Genomic DNA, 24,686 nt, shown 5'->3' with positions numbered 1-24,686 from the left:
GAAGAGCCCTGGGCATGAAGGTAAGGGCCCCGGCCAGGGGTCTGGGGGGCCCTTCATGGTTTCTTGCATCAGGGCCCTGAAGGTTCTAGTTACGCCTCTGGTGGGAGGTGGGGGGGGGGGGTATCTACTAACGGCCATTTTGAGTAAGGAGTACAAAAAACATATCTACATGTATAAAAAATAGACATTTTGCCTAATTCATCACAGTGTTCATTACATTCCTTCGCAATATGGGATGCATCATAATTTTAAATAGGCATTTCACTATAACCATTGATTACATCCATTACACAATCACTTTAAATGGCCAGAGCTTTGGAAGTCGTAGTGGTAGAGACAGCCTTTCTATGAAATAAGGTTCATACCAGAACATTAGACAATGGCCATCTGTGCCAGTTAGCTGAACAAGAATTGTATTTAAATATTTTTCTAAAACCATGTTTGTTCCTACAGAGGGGAAAGCTCTTCAATAAGAAATTGGCTGGGAAAACCCATTCTGGCCAATAAACTTCTCTCCAAGAAAGTACAGCCTTGGTGCCTATGCCAGGGATGTGGAGATAGATTCCCATCTATGTTTGAATGGGACAAATATTTCTGTCTGTGGCATGTCCCCGGCCAGCATGCAATAGGTAAGGACCCTTGCTCTTTGCATGAAAACGGTGGTCTCTCTTCAGATGTCAGACCCACCTCCTCCTGAATCAAAGCTAGATCTCTCCTATCAGCAGTGAGCATTAGCTGATTGCATAGCTATAGGTCTGACTTAATAGTGACCAATCATATTTTTTTCTGTTCAAACTGGAATTTGAAAATTTTAATTGCATTAACGTTTTTGGTCAATTAAATTAGTAATTTAGTGCACACTGATAAAAAAGGCCGGACAAGTATTGATTACTGACCTATCACAAGCACCTACTGACCTATTAGGGAGCTTATTAACAAGAATATAACTTTGCACATTATTTTCCTGATGTGGATAGCCTTAATGTACAGTGCAAAAGCATACAGAAAAAACATACTTTTCGCATGGGGTGCGTTCAGTCTGACCGTCTCCTGTGCACTTCCCTTATCGTAAACAACTGGCGCAGAAGGTCCATTATTGGCTGGACACGTCCCAACATTAAATTTTACAGGATATTTCTGGAAGAAACACAAATAGTTTTACATTAAGTGAGGGTATAAGTGTTCTAAGATCACCAGGAAAAAACTCCTATCAGATATTCTAACCCCTGCATGGGTGTCACTGTTGGTTTTTACCCTTTCATAACCAATAAAAATGATTACAACAGAAATATTTGGTTTTCCATGGACATGTAAGGATTGGTTCAAAGAAAACTGAAATGTCTTGTGAGTTGACTCTCCCACCTGTTTTCTTTATCTGGCTGAGAGACTCTGTCAGGATCTATTTTCCACCTTTATCACCATGAAGAATTACCCTCACTTCCTGTCCATGTGAGGGGCGATGGACAGAACAATAAATAGGGGAATGGAGACAAAGACAGCAATGACTTCCTTACAGAGGTTCTAAACACTCTCTACTCAAAAAATGAAAACAATGTTTGCCTTGAGTTATGATTTAGAGCAGAACTAGACTCTCTCAATCATTAAGTATTTTTAATCCTTATGTTGCTAGCATTAGTAAATAGATTGTAAAGTATATTACATTTACTTATTTCTTCAGTTGCTTTCTCATACCTTTTGGGTACCTACCCTATAGCATTAGTCCATAATCGTCTCCAGTTAATCATATTCAGTGAACACAAGGCATTCTCTGATTGGACGAGGTAGAGAGGAGGGGCGGTGACATTACAATCTACATCTTGTCCAATCCGAAAATAACTTGTATTCATTAAAAAAACACAAGGCATTCTATGAATGGTGGTGGTGCTGAACGAGTGACACCCTGTTGTCAGCGTGCAGTTGGGCAACCACCCGTATAGGACCTGAGCATGACTATAATAGTAGAGTAAATAAATTCCAAATGAATTCCAAATTATAGTAGATAATCAAATGTGTAGTTTCCTGCTGTTTGTTTACCTTATATAGATTAAAGAGATTCCCTCCATGGGCTGAAAGGATGTCACTTTTTGTGTAATATCGAAGAAAAGCAGTGTCTTTCCACAGGGGCAGTGGAGTCTTGTTTGGCACGTGCCATAAACCCACATTATTGGCATCAATATCATAATAGCCGGGATTCTGTGTGCATAAAGAACATAAAAGGGCATATTCATTCCATTCATTTCTCCTGCTGGATGTTTGGTTGATCTATGCATCACTTTATTGATCTGGTCACAATATCATTGTACAGTTATTCTTGATAACCTAAAGGTCCCATGCATGTTCTATTTCTTTTTCTGATGCATGCAATGCTCTCAAAAAGTGCAAGGTATAGCACTGGGAACAGGGAATTATTGTGGTTGTGGGCAAAACAGATATGGTCGCTAAATGTTGAAATATAAAAATAGAAGAATGTCTGTAATTCCCAAATTTCTATATAATTTTAACAGAAGGATACAGATAAATCCAGTATATCAATTTCCCTCAAATAGACACAAAAAAGTAATAAAAATTCACTGAGTATTAGGCCTTTTAGTATTTGTTACCTTGTAGTCATCACTGGTTGCTCCATCTGCTAAACCAAATGTATTGTAGTTTGCCCAGTTCCCATCTCCCTCTGGGTTGTTTTCATTGTTGCCTTGTTGGCTGGACCAGCGATCACCAACTGTGCACTTTCCATTATTATTGTTCTCATGAATACTGGCTACTAAGGTCCAGCCTCCACCATCAGTAGTCATGTCACAGAAGGTCTGGTAGGAAATGCCGTGCTCAGTAGTCAATGTATAAATCCCATCTGTCATCATAGAAATAATCATGATTCATCACACTATATTTTATGATTTGTCTCATTATATCACCCAAACCCATATTCCTCGCTCCTTCCAAGACCTCCTGTTCTCTAGTTTCCTTGTTTACTCCTTCTATGCTCACCTCTAGGACTTATCCAGAGCCTCTTTCATCCTCTGGAACTTCCTACCCCAATATTTCCAGCTATCTCCTACTCTGACCACCTTTGGCGATTCCTGAAAACACATCTGTTCAGGGAAGCCTATCCTGCCTTTACCTAAAAACTGGACTTTTAATTTTCCATCAGCTCCCCTTTTCACAGGTACTGTATATGTGTTTATATTTCTTGAGTCTCACCTCTCCCATTATTGTCATACTGATGGATTTCCTTGCAGCTTCTGTGCCTTTGATACCTGATGTTAGATGGGAATGAATTTAGATTGTTGCTTGCTTGGTCCTCATTCCAACATGCCAAGAGATTTAAGATGTTTTGTTTCTTCTGAAGAATGGAGACATTATCTGAAGGAACATAACATTAAAAGAGAAGAATCAGATTAATTTTGTTTTTTTGTTTTTTTAAATCATGCTTACCTAGGTGGATGCAGCATTGCTCCAATGCTGCATCTGTCCCCTGCCGGTTCTAACACCGCCGATCGCTCGGTTCTCTTCGCTCTGTTAGCAGAGAGCTGGTGACTGTCAGTCATCGGCTCTTTCCTCCCCCCCCCCCAAGCTCACTGGAATGCTGGGCTGTGGAGGGGGTGGGAGTGGCCGGCTTAACCGCTGAGACCAACAACAGGTCACAGGAGAACGGACTGCCAACGAGCTTTGGTTGTACTTCTCCTTTGAGGCTACAATGTTGTATTTTACCAGTTATGTAATACTACAAATAAAATATATTTTTTTTGCAAAGCAGGCTATTTCAACCTTTTTACCCCGAATGAACCCTTGAAAAAATGTTGGGGTCTCAGCAAATCCTTACAAAATATTATTTTATCTACTGCTCATGACTTACAGTATTAGTATGATCAGTTATTTGTGGAAAGTTTAAAATAAAAGAATAAAGAATGTGGCATACCTCGGGTATTTGACAACTAGAGCAGGTCACTTTTGTGCAAAAATGAAAGCGGCCCATGAAGTGCCCCATTAACCCATAGTGACTGATTGTCACAGACTGGAAATGGAAGGAAAACTTTTATAAACAACTTGGATGCAAACTCATTGCAACTAGAACACTGATCAGTTTTTAAACCAACTGGCTGCCATGGCAATGATTTTTAACATGAGGCTTACTGTATGTGATAGGCAGCATGAAGAGCGTTCAGCATCAGAAACAGATTTGTTCTAAAATGACAAATTTTCTGACAAAAGAGTATGAACTGGTTAGATCTACAGCAACGTCTAGATGTAACAGATCTCCCTCTATTCATCTCATTGTTTTGTTTTCAAGTTTGATATTTCCTGACCATATCATAATCCTATGGAAAGCTAAAGTATAACTCAAGGAAAAACATTTTCCTTAATTTTGGACAGAGATGGATTAGAACACCTGTCATTTTTTATTGTTGTCTGTTCCCCTGTTGTGGAGATTCATCCTCTCTATTTGTCCTGTTTATCATTATCAATGAAAGTTAAAGTAAAAGAAATCCCAAATTTTGGGCTGTCCCCAGAAAAGTAATAGAGGGTACATCTTCCTAGGGGGGCACTAGTTCTGGGGTGGCCTCAGGGTCCCCAAGGGATTCCCTTTATTCTGCAGGGATTTTCTCTCACTTCCTGTTTTGGCTAGGGGACAGAATGTGAAGGTAAATCTTCCCAATGGGGCAAAGATGGCAAAAAAACAAGCCAACAGGGGTTATAACCTTCCCTTACTCTATCCAAAATGAAAAAAAAAAAAAAGTTTTGCCTATAGTTCTACTTTAAAGCAGAACTAAGGTAAACCTTTTTTTTTTTTCATTTTGGAATAGATTAATAGAGGGTTTCACCTGATCAGGTTTTTTCCATCTTTGTCCCTTTGGGAAATTTCCCTTCATTTCCTACCTCGCTGAGCAAGATGGAGTCCGCCGGGCGGAAAGCCCATGTAAAAGGCCCCAAAGTGAGGGGAACCCCAGTTGTAACCAGGGTCCCCAGAGCTAGTGTTTCTAATTAGATGATTTCTCTATTCCTGTTTTGGAGACAATCCAAAATTTTGAATTTTCTTTTAGTTTCACTTTTAGTGCAAAATGAGGGCACAGACGGAAATAAAAACTGACTTATACTTTAATTAATAGCACACTCTATTAAAGACTATTTTATTGCACAAACTACACAGTAGTAATGTATTAAAAAAAATCAGATACTTGCCCGTAACACCTTTAATTACTTGGTGCCAACTTGCTCCAGTGCAGAGAGCATACTGTATCCCTGAATGTCTTCTGTCTGTAGCAATATTGAACTACATTTTCTGTTTTAAGTCAAAATGAATGTCTATGCAAGTCGCCTCCAGGTCGCCCCGAAGTAGTACTTGTGTCGCTCCTATTTGAACCGGCCCTGTACTACACTATGGGAGCGACGGTGCACGACTTGTCAGGCTGACCAAGTCGCCTGACAAGTCGTACCAGTGTGAATAGACACTAAAGGTTTTTGTTTTTAGATAGAGTGGAGAGGGGAAGGGAAAAAAACCCCTGTCAGGGTCCTTTTGTGCCCCATTCAAGAGATCTTCCTTCAAGAAGAGGAGTCATAGCGGGGGTAGTCTGGCAGAGTATGGGGGGTGTAGAAGTGAATAGGTGGCTTTATTACCACCCAAATCACTCCCAACAGAATGTCTGGAGTGTTTTTAAAAGCCCTTGCTTTACCAGCTGCCATTGGTAGACAAATGGTTAAACAGCCATGACTAAAGGATGCTTGAACTTATGTGTTTATTTATTTTTTTACTGGTACTGGCAGGCCTTCTAGATCACCCCAGGGCTCCCAGAACTATCTATGTTAATACCATCTTCCTAAAGATGTCTAACTGAGCAGAGAACTGATAACTTGTGGTTTTTAAAGCACTGCATATGGAAAATTTTGGGTACTGAAGTTTGTCACCGTTTCACAGGCGTATGTAACTTTAAGTGTAGCCAGAGCAGCCCTTCAGCTGGAGGAGTGGGCCCCTTAGCTTTGGGCTGTGTGTGGATTTCCCAGCTCACCCTACCCCCTCCTCCTGGCAGCAGCAGAGCCTGTGAGCAGCAAGGGGAACTGATGATATGACTGCAATGGAACATGGGTTTTGTAGTCCTGGGGGAGCGCAGTTCTACAGAGAGGAATACAGCCCCAAACTACAGGAGCTGGGAGAGCCCTGCAAAGTAGGAGGAGGAGGAGAGAGCAGACTTTTCCCGGGCTCTTGGAAGGAAACTGGGTCTTTTGTGTGGGCAAACAAAATGGCCCCTGCCCTCACTTATAACTGGCCTATTTAACACATATTTACTGTTTGTAATCTTCAGACCTGAAATGTGCATTTTAACATGTGTGCAAAAACTGAAAAATGACTCTGGTAGTAAAGCTGAAGTTTAGTTAAAAATATTTTTTCTCCACAGCTATAGTTACATTGCCTGTAATGAAGGCTGTCCCATGATGCGCAGGCTGTTGGATTCTGTAGACATCTTCGCTGAAGGGCTGCCCTGTCCTCTTTCTGCTGCTGAACTTCCAGCACTGTGGGGGTTAACAGCTTTGGGTGTAATCAGTGAAAGAATGTTTCTTGATGGAAAAGAGGACAGGAGCAGTGTGTGTCCCTATCAGATTATCTTAATGTTTGTTTTACAAGGCCAATTACATGTAGCCAGGGGATTCCAGTGGCAAGAATCTGCGAATGATTGAGGCTTGCAAACATTAGTGGCTGCTGAGCCTATTTAACCACTTCCAGACTGCCCACTGCATATATACTGCGGCAGGGCAGACTGGCTGCGCAAAATCATGTATGTGATTTTGTGCACAGGATTTTGGGGGCGTGTGCGCTGCCGGAGCACCACTCCTGCTGTTATTGGACACAGCGGGAGCCAATCAGCAGGTCCGGCGGCCGCAATGGCTGCTGGGACCCGCTGATCATTCAGCAAAATGAGAGAACGGTGGTCTGCCTGTGTAAACAAGGCAGACCGCTGTTCTGTCAGGGAGGAAAATAGAGATTTGTTTCAGCTAAGCTGAAACACAGATCTCGCTTTTCCTCTTGTGCATCCACTCCCTCCCCCCCCCCACAGTTATAAAGCACTCCCTAGAAGCACACTTAACCCCTTGATTACCCCCAGTGTTAACCCCTTCCCTGCCAGTGTCATTTATACAGTAACAGTGCATTTTGTTTAGCACTGATCACTGTACCGGTGTCACTGGTCCCCAAAAAGTGTCACTTCAGGCCTAATTTACTATAGCACCTAGTTGGCTAATGGGTGAACAAATGGTCACAAATGGCTAAAACTAGTCAGAAATGGTGTTCACTATAGCACGCAGTGAATTTTTACTCATATTGGTGATTTGCACATGGAAATAATATTTAAAGCTTAATTTCATAGATTAAATGGTTCCTAAACATGTGGTATGTTGTTTGGAGATTATCTGCTTTTAAATTTCTCGAAATATTGTTGTGAAAGCAGAAATATGCTTGAAAGTCTGAGAAGAGATAAATTCACCCTGTTTTTAGAGCATGCTCAGACTAGAAAATAAGCCACAAACTTACTTTAGTTGAGGTCTCAAGTGTTTTAATTGGGAGTAATTAAATGTAGAATGACTATTTCTTCTCCTTATTCTTAGTGAATTAGGCCCTTAGTGTCAGATTTGTCCACCGCAATGTCACAGTCACTAATCTCCGCCATTACTAGTAAAAACAATAAACGAAATAAAAAATCCATAAATCTATCCCTATAACTTTTGGCAAACCAATCAATATACACTTAATTAGGATTTTTTTTTACCAAAAATATGTAGCAAAATACATATTGGCCTAAATTGATGAAAAAATTAGATTTCTAAAAAAAAAATTATTGGATATGTTTTATAGCAGAAAGTAAAAATATAAATATATTTTTTCAAAACTGTGGTTCTTTTTTTGTTTATAGCACAAAAAATAAAAACCAAAGAGGTGATCGAACACCAGAGGAAAAAAGATATCAATTTTATTTGTGTACCGCGCAATTGTCCATTAAAATAACGCAGTGCCGTATCGCAAAAAATGGCCTGGTCATTAAGGGGGTAAAAACCTTTGGAGCTGAAGTGGTTAAACTACACAATGCGGTTAGCTCTGGTTAGGGAAGGATGTCTGAACTTGCATACAGCTGACTGAGTTAAGACTCAAGACATCCATCCTGAACCACAACTATCCGCTCTGTGTGCAGATACATGCGAACAGCGGAGGCCGCTGTCAGTACTTTAAATAAGCTGAGCAGCCACTGCTATTCGCATGCCCCGGTCATTTCAGCTGAAAGAATTAGCTGGCTGCATAAACAGTCGCATGAAGGAGGCATTTGTGGGGCTCAGCCCGTAGTCAAATTATCAACCCCCACAGCCCCAGGTTTTCAGCATCAGGAAGAGGACAGGGCAGCCCTGCAGTACAGCTTTCTACAGAATCCGACAGCCTGCACATCATGGGACTTCCTATAATTACAGGTAAGTGATGTAACTAAGGCTGTAGTGAAAATAGGTTTTTTAAGCTAAACTTCAGATTTCAGGTGTACTAAAGCCAATAAAGTTTTCTTTTTACTTTGAGATAATTAAAGCCATTTTGAGATTTATTTCTGTGTCCCATGTGAGAGATTTACCTTCATTTATATCCTCGACATACAACATGTAAGAGGTCATACTAAATGTAAGAGGTCATCTCACCAAAGTGAAGAAAAATCCCCTGGTAGACAGTTGTCCCTGGACAAATGTCCCAAATGGAAGATTTCTGTAGTAGTGTCACTAAGGGGGTGTGGACTGCACCCGGGTGACACCCGCCAGTGGTAGCTACAGGGGTCGCAGGGGTCTCAATTACGACCCCCCCCCCCTGCTCCAGGGGTCCCTGTCACATTATTCCATGTCACACTGTGTCACTGGAGAAAAGTAAACTCAGTGGGCCAAGGATTTATAGTCTTCTCTTGCAGACAAGATGGGGCACTGTGGCGAGGGATGGACTACAATCCCCATGATGCTTTGTGTAGGTGTACAGTCATGGGATGCAGCGTAGGGTTCTGAGCTTACTTTTTCCCAGCAACACAGTGTGACTGGGAAGGTTGAGTGGAGAGCAACACTTGTAGTTCAGGAGGTGGGCAGAGGTGTGGGCAGCAGAGAGGGGGACTTCTATAATGCTTAGTGGAGCTGAGAGTATACATAAGGTGAGCTGCCTGAAGACTGCAGAACAAACGTATGGCGATTATTCAGCTACTGCCCGACAATGTTTTTTTGTGTGTGTTGCATGGTGCTGCAAGTGCCTGTTGTATGTGCACTGCAGCATTGCCTCTGGTTGTGCCAAAGAGCCCTCAGAGCCGAGGCAGGCTCATTCTGGAGATCTATACAGTTCTATGCTGGGGAATGGGGGCTAGAAATTAGTTGTCTGTACTAAAGCGAGGGGGCGGGGTCTTGTGACACCATGTTTTATCAGCAGGTGACACCAACCCCAGTGACACCACTGGAATTCCCCACACCTGTTCTGCAGCTTTAAAAGTTTACATTCTCTCTCACTTGGTAACAGTGGTCATCTGGAGCAGTGACACCAATAAAAACCTGATTGAGTTTTTTTAACCCTTTCACACTTTATCCTAATGTATATGGTTATTAAACATGGTTATTAAATACAGTTTAGGTCCTGTTCACACTACTTCAATGTGTGCTGTGGTGCTTTGTGCAGAAAAAATGCAGCACTACCTATTTTTTCAAGCATTAAAATGTTACTAAACCCAAGACCTTACATTTATTATATCTGCTCTCCCACACTACACAGAACATGGAAATGCAATTATTTTAGTAAATATTAACTAAATACCTTTTCTCATCAGCAGTTAGAGCAGCCTTGTAACTTTTATCAGTGTCTGGGTAAAGCTTGTAGGGAGGAGTTTTTATTCTGCTCTCACTGTCCTATAAGGCTGCATGACCCCTGACCCTCTGTCTGGACAGTGGTGAATGGTCCTGTGCTGATCACATGCACCCTCCCAAGAAAAAAAAAACTCTAGCAATCCACACCAAACTGAGCATGTACAGCTTGTCCCCTAGCCTCTGTTCTATCAGGAGATGGTTTGGGGACTGTGGAAAAAGAGGAGGAACAGAGAAGACAGGATCAAACTGTTTTTTTTTTTTTTACACAATGCAGAGGATTAACCCCTTTGGTTTTCACAGGGAGTATAACAAGCATGCTTTATTGCATTTACATACTGATTTTACTGTTGTTGGTTTAATAACACTTTAAGGTTCATTATTGCTGATTGGTCCGCCTAATGCAGGGCACCACAACACATCTCAATGCATGTAAATTGGATTGCAGTTTTGGGATTTGTATTCCAGCTAAAGGACTTTGACAATTTACTTACCACAATGAGCAGACTGTCCCTCAGTAAATAGAAGGCCAAACAAAACCACAATGCGCAGCAACATCTTTCATCTGGCAGTGCAGTAACTATCAATGAACTATAATAAATAAAATGCTTTAAATACATACACATATATTACTGTATACATATAGCACAAAGAGCCAGTTTTGAGGTTTGTTACATGAAATGCTTGGAATCAGGGTTGTTTAAATTTACTTAAAGCTCAAATAAATCAACTAAATGTTTTCCAAGTGCATCAAAGCAAAAGGTGTGCAAAGTGTTACAGTTCATTTTCTTTAGAAAAAAAAGCCTGTCCTCAGCTTACATGCCAGGGATGTGCGGTGAGGTCAGTGGCTGGTGAGGCACTGGTTACTATTACAGCTAGATATACACAGGATAGATATTCACAACTTACATATTCTATTCTCATTATGTAGGTGATTGCAGTTCTACTAGTTCTACTAGTTACACTCATTTAACAAAAATATTTACTAATGCTGCCCCTTTAAGATGTTTTTCAGTCACCCTTTTTGATGATGTTGGAAACAATATTACTAGCAAGATGACAATAAAGATTGTAAAAAAAAATAAATAAAACATGTCCCTTTAGCCCAGGTTCACACTGGGGCGACCTGTCAGGCGACCTGGTCGCCTGACTGGTCGGCGTAGGTCGCCTTCCATAGAGAAGCTGCGGACCCGTTCTAATAGGAGCGACACAAGTCGCTCCGACTTAGAAAAAGGGTCCGGAGCTTCTTTGGGGCGACCCGGAGCGACCTGCATAGACTTCAATGTTATGAAGTCCGTGCCGGCCGCTCCGAGGTCGCGGTGCGAGCAGCGCGCCGCGACCTATGAGGTCGCCCGGCAAAGTAGCGTCGCCCCAGTGTGAACGGGGCCTTATTTTCTGAAGCCAGAAATATAACAATAATATGCATTAATAAACAAGTAAACAATAAAGGGTTCAGCCCCCGTTCACACTGGGGCGACCTGTGAGGCGACCCGGTCGCCTCACAGGTCGCCGCAGGTCGCCTCCCATAGGGAAGCTGCGGACCCGTTCTGATAGGAGCGACACAAGTCGCTCCGACTCAGAAAAAGGGTCCGGAGCTTCTTTGGGGCGACCAGGAGGCGACCGCCATAGACTTCAATGTTACGAAGTCCGTGGCGGCCGCTCTGAGGTCGCGGCGCGCTGCTCGCACCGCGACCTCGGAGGTCGCGGTGCGAAGTAGCGTCGCCCCAGTGTGAATGGGGGCTTAGGGTTATTTACTAAAAGGTGAAATGCAGGAGATTTTAAAACAAACAGTGAAACAGTCCAACTAAAAAAAATATATATAATGTTTGGGGGTTCTGAGTAATTTTCTAGTAAAAAAAATGATGCTTTTACATGTAAGAGAGAAGTGTCAGAATTGGCCTGGGTGGTAAGTGGTTAATTACCATAAGTAAGTAATGTACAAATAATTATTATATGTTGTTTTTAACCACTTAAGCCCCGGAAGATTTTACCCCCTTCCTGACCAGGGCTGCGTGACTTTAACGGACAATTGCGCGGTCGTGCGACGCTGTACCTAAACGAATTTGACGTCCTTTTTTTCCCACAAACAGAGCTTTCTTTTGGTGGTATTTGATCACCCGTCCGATCATGCGCTATAAACAAAAAAAGAGCGTCAATTTTGCAAAAATAACAATATTTTTCAAAATTTTTTATATGAAATTCCCCAAAAAAAAATGTAAAAATCAAATTTTTTTAACATTTTCAGCCAAATTGTTTTATGCTACATATGTTTGGTAAAAAAAAAAATTGCAAAAAGCGTATTTTGATTGGCTTGCGCAAAGGGAAAGATTTTTGTCATTTTTGTTGTTTTTTTTTAACGCGTAATGGCGGCGATCTGCGATTTTTTTCATTGATTTCAAGATTTACACCTTGCACTTTATTTATATTTCTATATTTCATTTTTTGTATGGTCACACCTGAGCACATTTCACACTTTAGAATTGCAGGGAATTGGGATGAGAATTTTGAACTTTAGGCAGAAGTAGTGCAGCTGAAAGGGAGAATTATTCCAACTCTGCTACCTTGGCCTCAAGTTTTCAATTCCCTTTTCTATTTCCTGTAATTCTCTCTTTATGAAGTAGACCCTATAATCTAATAAGTAGGCGGAGATTAATTATGCGGAGTGGGCAGAGCTTCATGGAAGTGGGTGTGGTAAGTAATTGATAGCTGCGCTGCAAAGTGTCCCTGGAAATTTTTTTCAAATGTTGGCAACTATGCTATGACTCTCGAAGCTCGATTGTTATTTCTTTTATGTTCATAGCTTTGCCTCCCCTGACTGCATGTCCCTGATTGCATGCTGTAGAGAAGGTCCGTAGTCCTCTGGAAGCAGTGGTTTCTCTGCAGCATTCCAACATGCCTTTTGCAAAGTCAGAGCTAGGGCTCTCCAATCAGCAGGGAGTATGAACTGCACTAATTGCAGAGCTATAGATCTGACTCAGGGGTTTGCCAGGTCTTTTTTGAGAGACCACCACTTACAAAGGACAAGGGTTCTCTACACAATGCAGTCAGGGGACAGGCTTTTCTACTCAGGCTGTGGCTGCTTTCTAAAGAAAATAAACTATACATTATCTTCTTTCAGGGCCACTCATCGGTATGGCTGTCAAATTGGGATGAGCAGCTCTGTCTGTATAGTTGCTCCTTTTCCATAGACATGAATGAGCTCCCTGCACTCAGCACCTGGCGGCTCCAGATGCTTAAAGACATGGCCCATTCACAAACTACAAGTGTAGGTGCCTGTGTGAATAAAGTCTAATCATTTTACATTAAATATAGATCCTATTGCATAGTGATGATGATGAACATATGCTATTTCATTCTCCTCTCTATTGTTATTGAAATCTATAGTTGAAGAGTGGCGCATTATTTTTCAATATGGAAAACTATGAAATAAGTTGTTTTGGGCATAATCACTTCAAGGCCAGGAAAAATAACCACCAAAAGTCAGCAGATCCAAAAATTAAAAGTATAACACCAAAACATAATTTTTAGCACACTAAAAATAAGTGTTTCCCTTGTCTAAGAAAATGAGAGTAGTTACCTCCAGTTGATACACAAACAGTAAAAACGTAGTTCTAACTTATCCCAACTATATCCCAAAAAAAAAAAAAGTTTCAAGTGAACAATGTGAATAGAATTTTTACGTAACCTCTCAAAAGGTGATGCCTGATCTTATGGTACCACTTAACCTACCCCTTAACTTGAAGATACCTCTAACCATAACCTTAATGCTGTATTTAAAAAAAACAAAAAATAATATATTGCAACTTATAATTTCTTAAATATATGATAGCTGCATTTGTTTTTTTTAGGCTTGTTTTCCTTTATTTTTACCTGATGATCGTGGTCAATATCACACTTCCCATCTTAGGATGTCTCAATTTTGGGTGGAGGAAAAATAAAAGGTCCATTTGCCAGCATCATTGTTAATGGGGAGAGGGTAATGTTAGAAAAACTAGCAGATTTAGATGGACTTGACTAACCAATTACAGGGGAACTCCAGCTAACACTTTTAGGCCGTTACAGCAACAGTTTTCTTTTCCCTTTTGGGATAAAGGTTTTATATAAATTATTAAAAACCAACCATTGTAAGCACACCTGTCAGTGTTAATTTGTCTTGAAACTCTAACTGCTACTTTTGCTGAACAATTTGCTCTGTTGAAAATAACAGACCTACAGGCCAGATCACTAGGTGAACATATAGGAAAGAAAGATTAAAAAAAAGGACAACATGCGCGCGGTGCCCGGAGTGGACATGTTCTGACGGAGCTCCGACCGCCGCTGGCTTTCCCCAGTATAACATCAGAGATAGCAGAAGCGGATCTCGGCTCCTCCGGCGGGAACAGACAGTATGCAGCGGAGAGCACCGGGACCGATCAAACGGAACCCACCCAGATCGAGCACTGCGACTCGCACGGGTAAACAGGCTCAGGCCCTGCGCGGGCCGCACCTCTAAAAATGGCGTCAGGGCAGCAAGGGCGAAGCTACTCTGCGGCCTTGCCACACAGTTGCGGCTTCTTCCCCAGAGGCATCCACATCTCGGCAGCCACCCTTGAAACCGAAAGTATGCCAACCTCCAGACCCTTTCTCTTCCCAGTCCCAGGAAGAATTTCCAACGGCACAGGGTGGTGGGCCCCCGCAATTTTCCCCGGCCTCTACAGATAGGGGGGATGGCCCTGATGAGGCTGGATCCCCGGCCTCTTTTTTGGACAGACACATGGCGGATTTGGCAGAGGCCACATTTAGTCAGGCCAGCTCGGTGGCAGGCTCCCAACCCCAGCTGCCCGCCACATCCGCGGCCTACCCGGGCGATGCGGCCTTACTAGCATGCTTTTCTGCCTTATTGCAACAGGAACTATCTAAGGCCTGCACTATCATTACTGAGGAGATGAAAGGGGACTTTCATGCTATCGGTAGCAGACTGGACACCATAGAATCAAAAGTGGACACCACAGTTAAAAGAGTAAATCAAAGTTCCTCCATGATCACTTCTCTACAAGACCAATTGGACGCCGCTAATGCTAAAATTGAGGATCTGGAAAATCGGTCGAGGAGGTATAATTTTTGCATTAGGGGACTCCCAGAGTCGGTAGTGGACCTGGAGCAAACGGTCCAAGTCCTGATGCAGGACCTGATCCCAGGTATTTCCCCTTTTCATATGGAGATTGACAGGGTGCATAGGGCCCTGACCGCCCCTGACAAGATGGTCTCCCGAGGGGTGTGCTTGTAAAACTGCATTTCTACAAAATCAAGGTTAAAGATTATGTATGAGGCCAGAAATAGAGAGGATCTATCCTTGTTGGACCACAAGATTCCAAGATCCATATTTTTGCTGACATTTCACCTGTCACAATCCAGAAGCGGCGCTCCCTGAAGCCCCTCCTGCTGTGCCTGGCTGATCAGCACATCAAATACCGCTGGTCTTTTCCTTTCCATTTATCCTTTACTTATCAGGCAATTTTTGAGATGGTGAAGATATCCTTCTGACCTTGGGCCTGATATCCAGAGATGCTTCACCTTCCCCTCCAAGATCCCTTAGAGCCATGGACAGGCCCATTTCAACCATTTGGTCTCAACAACAACCCGATCCTCCCATTAGAAATCCTCGACGTCCAAAGGTCACTACGGATGAACAACTTTATTTTTATTTTCCAGGGTGTTACTACAATGGTTTATCTGTTTTCCCCCCTCTGTTCCTCAGGTTGAGGGCCTAGACCCTCGGGACGCTGTCCTGCCTTGTTGGTTTAGGGTTGAACCGTTTTTGCGGACTATACCCCATGTGGATGTGCCTGTTGACACTGTTATGCATATATTCTAGTGGGTTCATGCTCTGCCGGGCAAGTGGATGCCCTTGCACTTATAGGTGCTCTTCGTCCGGGTGCCGAGTGGGCCCTCGCCTATCCCGTTCTTTGGTAAGCGGGGGGCAACTGGCCGAACAGCGCTCAGGTGTGCTGTTTATTTGCTGCTATTGTTAAGGTTATTTTTATGCTGCTGGGGCCACTGAGGTGTGACCCCATGCCACTTACTTGCAACTGCTGGGGGCAACCTCACACTTTGTGATGGGAAGACCATCTTCCCTGCACCCTCTGGCCAATTTTGGCCCAGGGGTGCTTTGTGTGTTTATGTGTTTTGCATTTATCATTTCTTTTTTAATTTAGCATTTTACTTTTTCTTCTTTCTTCTATCCTTTCCCTTCCCCCGAGAGTGTGGCACCAGTTGGCTTCCACAGTTCTACACAGTAAGACAGGCTGCCGAGTGACGGAAGCATCGTCGACGACAGTCTAGTACAGTCTGCCAATCAGCCATGTTAGTTTCTAATGTCCCTTCCTTGACAGTTTTGACTCACAATATCCAGGGCTTTAACTCACAGACCAAACGTGTAAAAGCTTTTCAGCAATACCACAGATGGAAATCGGATATTGTCCTCCTGCAAGAGACGCGTTTTTCCAAGTCCTCCGCACCCAAATATATGCATGCAAAATATCCTACTTTTTATCTGTCCTGTGCTTTGGAAAAGAAGGGTGGGGTGGCGATATGTATAGCTAAAAAGGTTCCTTTGTCCCAGATATGGTGCTCAAGGACAGGGAAGGCAGGTATATTATGGTGGTGGGAACAATTGATGGGACCCCCATATCTCTCATATCTTATTACGAACCCAATTCAGGCCAGGTTAGCTTTTTTGAATCTATGCTGTCGGTGCTGCTCCCACATGTCAAAGGTCAGGTGATTTTGGGGGGAGATAGCAATGTGTCTCTTGAGCCAGCAGTGGATAGATCCTACCCTCTCAAACCGGTGGTCAAACATATTCCCAAACAGGGCTGTAAATTGGCCCGTTTATTACACGCCAATGACCTCATAGATGTATGGAGGGACTTTCACCCCACAGCTAGGGACTTTACCCATTAATCCTCCAGTCACAAAACATATTCCCGCAAATATTCAACAAATCACAGATATTGGAGGTGCCTTGGTCTGATCATTTCCCGGAACAAGTTTTGCTTTGGATGCGGGGCATCCAATCGGGGGAGTTTACGTGGCGTCTTAACGCCTCCTTGTTGAATGACCCCACAATATTTGCTGAAGTAGAGTTGGCTATCCGTCAATACTTTGGGGGATAATGTCCCCGAGGACACCAACCCGAGTATAAACTGGGCGGCCCACAAGGCAACGATTAGGGGCAAATTGATTCAAGTGGCAGCCAGATCCAAGCGTATCCATATGCAGACGATTAGAGAACAGGAAGAGGCTCTGAGACTGCTCCATTTGGAGCAGAAACTCAACCCTCTTAGAGACATTAGACAAAAAATTGATGCGGCACGGGTGGCCCTCAACCTCTCCCTTACTACCAAAGCAGAAAAATATATTCGATGTTCGCGCCATCTGACTGCAGTCTAACTGGGAGACAAACCTTCCAATCTTCTAGCACGAAAATTGAACCCCCGTCCTTATAATCCTGCACTTCCCCGATTACGTCTTCCTACAGGTAAGCTGTCCCAAAACCCTGACCTAATAGTGCGCGAATTCTATGCGTTCTATTCTAAACTTTATGCATCCCCACAATCACTCAACACTTCCAAGGCTAATGCCTTCCTCAGTGATGTCCCACTCCCTCAAATTCATAGGGATCATGCAGAGTTGCTAGATGCACCCTACACGGCAGGGGAGGTGTCCTTGGCTATAAAGTCCCTAAATCCTTCCAAGGTCCCACGTCCGGATGGATTTTCAGGTCAATATTATAGAAAATATGCTGACTTGCTGGCCCCTCACCTATGTTCCTTTTTCAATGATCTGCGAGGGGGGGGGGGGTCATTGGCGACAATGACGCTTTTATTAATGATATCCCCAAACCAGGCAGAGACCATAGTAATTGCTTCAATTGTAAATGCTTCAATTATCGCCCGATCTCCCTTATAAATGTGGACCTTAAGTTGATGACCAAAATATTGGCCAACAGATATCCACCCGGACCAGGTGGGCTTTGTACCCGGGCGACAGGCCCCTGATCAGACCCGACGTTTGGTAGATATCATAGCTGAAGTTCACTCCGACTGGGATGGGGGTGGTCTGCGTCGGGGTATGTTGTTGTCTCTGGACCTCTGCAAAGCCTTTGATTCGCTTTCATGGGACTATATGTTTTTTATTTTACAGAAGTGGGGCTTCGGGTCGCACTTTTTGACGGTTCTGAGGGCCCTCTATTCGACACCTTCAGCTAGGGTGGTTGTCAAGGGGCATAAGTCATCCAGGCTGGACATCAGGCGGGGCACGAGACAGGGTTGCCCCCTTTCCCCCTTGCTTTTCATATTGGCCCTTGAGCCCCTGGCTATCAAACTTAGACTATGGTCAGATGTTAAGGGCATACCATGTGGGGGGGGGGGGGTGGAACATAAATGTGCTCTGTTTGCTGATGACATATTGTTGCTGCTATCCTCTCCCACCACTTCTTTACCGTGCCTTTATCGTACACTACAACAATTTAGCCTTATATCGGGTCTCTCGGTAAACCATACAAAGTCAGAAGCGCTTAACTTGAATTTAGATGAGTCCACTTTAACTCAATTGCGGAGCAACTTCCCCTTCAAATAACAAGATAAGGCCCTCCCTTATTCGGGAATCAATTTGACACCCACAATAGATACTCTATATCAGGCCAATTACCCCCCCTGTTCAACATATTGCATCAGGATCTCAAACGCTGGGAAAAAAAACCCCCCTTTGTGGTTTGGCAGACTGTACACGCTAAAAATGAATCTACTACCGAGATTCCTCTATTTGTTCCGGACTCTCCCAATAGCGGTCCGGATACCCGAACTACGGGCATTTCAAGCCTCAATGTTACGTTTTGTGTGGGGCCGCAGGAGACCACGGGTGAATAGGGGAACGTTGTTCACGCCTAGAAATAGAGGTGGTTAAATATTTTTATGCAGCTGCTTTTGCATAGAATAGCCCAGATCCTCCTCTTCTCGGGTCCCTCTTTGGTGCTCCTGGACCCTCTTTCCTGTTAAGTGCCCCCACAGCAAACAGCATGCTATGGGGGCCCCAGAGCCGAGTCGTAGCTCCGTGTCCATTCAGACACGGAGCCATGGCCCGGCCCCACCCCACCCTCTTTCTCTTCTCATTGGCTCACTGAAATTGATTGATAGCAGTGGGAGCCAATGGCGCCGTGCTGCCGTCTCAGCCAAAAAGGACAGAGATTCTTGGGCAGCCGAGACACTTCTGCAACATCGCTGGAGCGAGATGGACTCAGGTGAGTATTAGGGGGGCTGAGGGTGGCTGCTGCACACAGAAGGCTTTTTATCTTAACGCATTGAATGCATTAAGATAAAAAACCTTTTGACTTTACAATCACTTTAATACCGTTTTAGTCTTATCTCTCAAAACATAACTATTAACTTTAGGATACCTTTGAAACATACTCATAGCCTATCCTTACAAAACATATTCTATATCCTTAATGTACCCCCAAATGAAAGCTTCTCCTTACACTGAAGATATCCAAAAAGCATAACCTAAACCCCAAAACAAACTAATTGAAAATAAAAAGCTTATCATGCTGAATTGCCAGATATAACACTGAGAATACTAATCAGGTCAAAGTTTTCATGAACTAAAATCTGTTATACCAAAAACTCTAAAGCCTAAGCTAAAGATCCTGGAAAAGGGAGAGAAACAAAGACAATGTAATAAAAATTACTATTTGAAAGACGAAAAAAGAGAATAAATTTGATTCTTACCTGCTGATATTGTTTGTCTACTTGAAGCCCTGTTGTCTTATATCTCCAGAATGACACAACAACTTGTAAATGAACACCTGATTTCTTGTGTTCATTAACATGATGATCAAGCAGCAATGGATGCATAACTGCTGTTGTAAGCACATTCCTAATTACGCTCCATATTTAGATGTATACATTGGAATACCTTTAACCACTTGCCGACCGCTCACATTGAGCGTATTGCGGCAAAGTGGCACGATCCCGTCCAGCGACGTAGACCTACGTCAGGCGCGATCACGGCTCCCAGAGCGCGTTCCCGCGCGCCGCGGGAGCCGATTTTGGTCTGATTCGGCAGGGAACCGATCAGTCACCAGATACAGATCAATGATTTTTTTTTTTCTTATATCTCCAGAATGACACAACAACTTGTAAATGAACACCTGATTTCTTGTGTTCATTAACATAATGATCAAGCAGCAATGGATGAATACCTGCTGTTGTAAGCACATTCCTAATTACGCTCCATATTTAGATGTATACATTGGAATACCTTTAACCACTTGCCAACCGCTCACACTGAGCGTACTGCGGCAAAGTGGCACGATCCCGTCCAGCGACGTAGACCTACGTCGGGCGCGATCACGGCTCCCAGAGCGCGCTCCCGCGCCGCGGGAGCTGATTCTGGTCTGATTCGGCAGGGAACCGATCAGTCACCAGATACAGACCAATGATTTTTGATCTGGATCTGGCGATCAGTTCCAGCCAATGGTAACCTCTCCCCTGCCTGTGTAATGTAAACACAGGCAGGGGAAGTGATGTAACTGTCCCTCCTGGAGTCCTTTCGGTTCCAGGAGAAGACAGAAAGACATCAAAAATGTGAGTTCCACCAAGCAGCACACTAACACTATCACACATAGGCACATTTAACCCCTTGATCACCCCCGATCACCCCTGATCACCCCCCAAACCCCTCACAGTGAACACTATATACAGTGGTATACAGATATTTTACTGATCACTGTATAAGTGTCACTTGTGAGCCTAATTTGCGCTTGCGTTAGGCCCAGATAGGGTTAGGGCACCTGCCATCTATCCCCTAATAAAGTTTTAACCCCTTGATCACCCCCAGTTAACCCCTTCACTCCCTATCACTCTGTGCACTAAATACAGTATATAGGTAAATACTGATCACTGTATTTAGTGTCACTTGTGACGCTAATTTGCGCTTGCACTAAGCCCAGATAGGGTTAGGGCACCCGCCATCTATCCCCTAATAAACTTTTAACCCCTTGATCTCCCCCAGTTAACCCCTTCACTCCCTATCACACAGTGCACTAATATATACAGTATATCAGATAACTACTGATCACTGTATTAGTGTTACTTGTGACCCTAATTTGCGCTTGCGCTAAGCCTAAATAGATTTAGGCCACCCGCCATCTATCCCCTATAAAGGTTTAACCCCTTGATCTCCCCCAGTTAACCCCTTCACTTCCTATTACACAGTGCACTAATATATACAGTATATCAGATAACTACTGATCACTGTATTTAGTGTCATTTGTGACCCTAATTTGCGCTTGCACTAAGCTCAAATAGGTTTAGGCCACCCGCCATCTATCCCTTATAAAGGTTTAACCCCTTGATCTCCCCCAGTTCACTGCCCTGTCACAGTGTTCACAATATACAGTGATTACCGATCACTGTATTAGTGTCACGGGTGACACAACTTAGGCTAGTTAGCATCAGGGTCCCACTACACCACCGTTATTTAGCGTCAGTTAGAGTCAAGTACACTAACACACATACACACACACACACCTCCATTACTAGTATAGTGTATCAATATCTGATCTGATCAGAACTATACTAGCGTCCCCATAGTTTAGTGTTCCCAAAACGCAGTGTTTGCACAATCAGCACTGATTCCTGCTAGCACCTGCGTTTAACCCCTCTGCTCAGCCCACCCTACCCAGGCAAGTGTAGTAATCAATAGATTACTGTCACTTCCAAAAAACACAAATCACACAAAACCGCTGCGTTAGCAGAGTCAGGCCTGATCTCTGCTAGCACTAGCAGTTTTTTTTTTGTAGCGACCAAATAGTCCTCGACAACCAGGTGCTTTTATTACCTAGTAGTCACACTACTGTACCGGTAAGTTTAGTTACCAAAATGACCAAACTTTGGTACAGTAGTGCAGAGGTTTACAGTATACTAACCATGTCAGATGAGAGTGATGGGGAAGGCTCACTGGCAGAATCAGGGTCAATATACGAACCCGATGACAGCAGCGGCTCCCTGACAGATAGCTCAGGCGACAGAGGGGTCCCTGCTAAGGTCAAGCGTACCCGACCCCATTCTGGAGTTGCTGAACCGGAAGTTTCTCGTATGCAGCAGAGTGCCAGTACTAGTGCCGCTCACACTTCTTGTGATCTGGCAAGCACGAGCGGCCTAGTACACCCTGGACCTAGTACAACCAGCACTGCAGTATCACTTGGTGACGTGGCGAGTCCCATAAGTGCAGTTGAAGCTGGTGCGGTGGCTAGCACGAGTAGTGGCCCGCAGCCACCGCGTATTCGATGACAGGCCCGTAGAGCCCATAGTGTGCTCCCTGAAGCGCTGGCATTTCCTAATTGGCAGCCCACAGATTCCACAGCGCCAGTACTTCCCTCATTCACTGCCCAACTCAGAATCCAAGTGGAAACAGCTGGTTTTAATCCCGCTAACTTTTTTGAGCTGTTTTTCACTGAAGATCTTTTCAGATCTATTGTGGACCAATCAAATTTATACGCACAACAATTCATCGCCGCCAACCCAAATTCACCCCTTGCCAGACCATTCGCCTGGAATCCTATTACGATTCCCAATTTTAAAATCTTTCTGGGCCTTTCCCTCAACATGGGCATTACAAAAAAGAATGAATTGCGGTTATATTGGTCCACTGACCCAATTCATTAAATGCACGTGTTGTCTGCTGCTATGTCCAGGGCTCGATACGCACAAATATTTTGGTTCATGCATTTCAACGACAATGAACTCTGTCGTCCTCTGGGAGACCCTAAATATGATCGGCTCCACAAAATTCGGCCCCTCATAGACCACTTCAATCAGCGGTTCGCAGCCTTGTTTACCCCCCAACAAGATATCTGCGTCCGAGACTGCGACGAGTCCCTGATTAGGTTTACTGGCCGCCTTGCTATCAAACAGTATCTCCCCAGCAAGCGTGCCAGATACGGGGTCAAGTTGTATAAGCTGTGTGACAGGGCCACAGGCTATACAGTTAATTTCCTTATCTACGAGGGAAAAGATAGCTCTGTGGAGCCCCCCGACTGCCCAGACTACATAGGGAGCAGATAGTTTGGGACTTGGTGTCACCCTTATTCGGAAAGGGGTACCACTTGTATTCAAGCGTGCCACTTTTTAGACACCTCTTTCAATTCCAAATTGGCGCTTGTGGCACCGTGCGATCTAATCGCCGGGGCTTCCCCCAACGGCTAGTAAATGCCCCACTGAGCTCGGGGGAGAGAGCCTGCTTGAGGTGCAATGAATTGCTTGCAGTGAAGTGGAGGGACAAACGGAACGTTTTCGTTCTGTCCTTCATTCACCCAGACACGGCAGTCAAAATTACTACGGTCACCGGTGTTGTTGTTGAGAAGCCCCTCTGTGTCCACGACTATAACCGTAAAATGGGAGGGGTGGACTTCAACGGCCAGATAATGGGACCGTATTTAATTGCCCGTAAGGCCAGACGCTGGTACAAAAAAGTGTCTGTATACCTATTTCAGTTGGCTATTTACAACGCTTTTGTCTCATACAAAGCGTCTGCCGGAACATTATCCTTCTTTCAATTCCAAGAAGAGATAATCAGAGCCCTTCTGTATCCAGCTGGTGCTCCAGCCCAAATTACCCAACCAGATGCAGTGAGCCGGCTGCATGAGAGGCATTTTCCAAAATTGCTCCCGAGTACCCGTACCCAAAGATACCCCCAAAAAGATGCCATGTCTGCAGCAAGCGCGGATTTAGGCGTGACACCTGAAATTATTGTCCCGACTGTCCTGACCGACCTGGTCTTTGCCACGGTGACTGTTTCCGTCGCTACCACACACCAGTGGATTATTAGCGTAGGGTACAGCACGGCACAGTTTAGGGCACATTTACACAGGGTCTCAAAAGATGTTTGATGGCTATCATAATTTTGAGAGACCCTAACCTGGAACTGGAAAAAAAAAATACATAAAAACATAAAAAAGCCAAAAATAGTTGTCGTGTCAGTCATTTTTTATGTTCTTCTACACTTCCTACTGTACTTTTACTGTACTTTGTTTGTTTTTCATTCTTTTGTTAACCTGTTTCTCTTGCAGGTACTCGTCGGCTGCCACATTGATTTTATATATTCTGACACCAACAGTGTTTGCGCTCAGCAGAGGCGTAACTAGAACCTTCAGGGCCCCGGTGCAAGAAACCATGAAGGGCCCCCCCAGACCCCCTTCCCTTCAAGCCCGGGGCTCTTCCCACTGATCCTGGGGCCCTTTACTCCGCTTGTGAAAGGGACCCGCTGTGGGACCGCAATAAAGGGCCCCGCAAGTTTTGCAGTGGGCCCCCTTCCTGCCATCTTGGGGCCTCCCCACGGTGGTGGAATGCCAGGGCCCGGTTGCAAGTGTGACCTTTGCGATCCTGGAAGTTCACCCACTGGTGTCAGTAGTTTTTATTTTTTGGTATTTTAATTGTATTATTTTTTATCATTTTATTTTATTTTTTTACAATGTCACTGACTATGACTCTGTCCATTTAGAGAAACATAGAAACATAGAAACATAGAATGTGTCGGCAGATAAGAACCATTTGGCCCATCTAGTCTGTAGAGAAGCAAGGAGCTCTTAAATTACATATTTACCGACCCCTTCCTGGTTCTCTATTGTTACACATCCCCTGTAGCAGCTGGCAGGAATGAGGAGGGATCGCAGTGGGGGGGGGGGGGGGACCAGGCGAGCACACAGGGGCCCAGAGACAGCAGAACACAAGTGAACTGGATAGGAGGAGTGGCGGGGGCTGCATACAGAGGATCCAATCTCCTCCATTTTCTTTCTGCAG

General features: G+C 43.9%; 1 protein-coding gene across 2 annotated transcripts in view; it reads right to left on the bottom strand.

Annotated features, from left to right (window-relative positions):
- LOC309559096 (intelectin-1-like) overlaps window positions 1-24,686 on the bottom strand; it is a 113,381-nt gene that overhangs the window by 10,799 nt on the left and 77,896 nt on the right. Inside the window, exons 1-5 of one of the 2 annotated variants that reach the window (XM_082262233.1) lie at window positions 10,341-10,475; window positions 3,199-3,360; window positions 2,601-2,848; window positions 2,035-2,193; window positions 1,017-1,137 (exon numbers count right to left, since the gene is read on the bottom strand). In XM_082262233.1, coding sequence (XP_082118359.1) covers window positions 1,017-1,137; window positions 2,035-2,193; window positions 2,601-2,848; window positions 3,199-3,360; window positions 10,341-10,404 — 754 coding nt within the window. In that variant the 5' untranslated portion in view covers window positions 10,405-10,475. Of the gene's footprint in view, window positions 1-1,016; window positions 1,138-2,034; window positions 2,194-2,600; window positions 2,849-3,198; window positions 3,361-10,340; window positions 10,476-24,686 lie in introns of those variants that run through there. The other variant, XM_082262234.1, reaches the window with a different exon arrangement.

This window comes from Pelophylax lessonae (genome assembly GCF_965119305.1).
Source record: "Pelophylax lessonae genome assembly, chromosome: 6".
NCBI lineage: Eukaryota > Metazoa > Chordata > Amphibia > Anura > Ranidae > Pelophylax > Pelophylax lessonae.
Note: the sequence above shows the minus strand (reverse complement) of the source record. Positions and strands in the feature narration are given on the sequence as shown.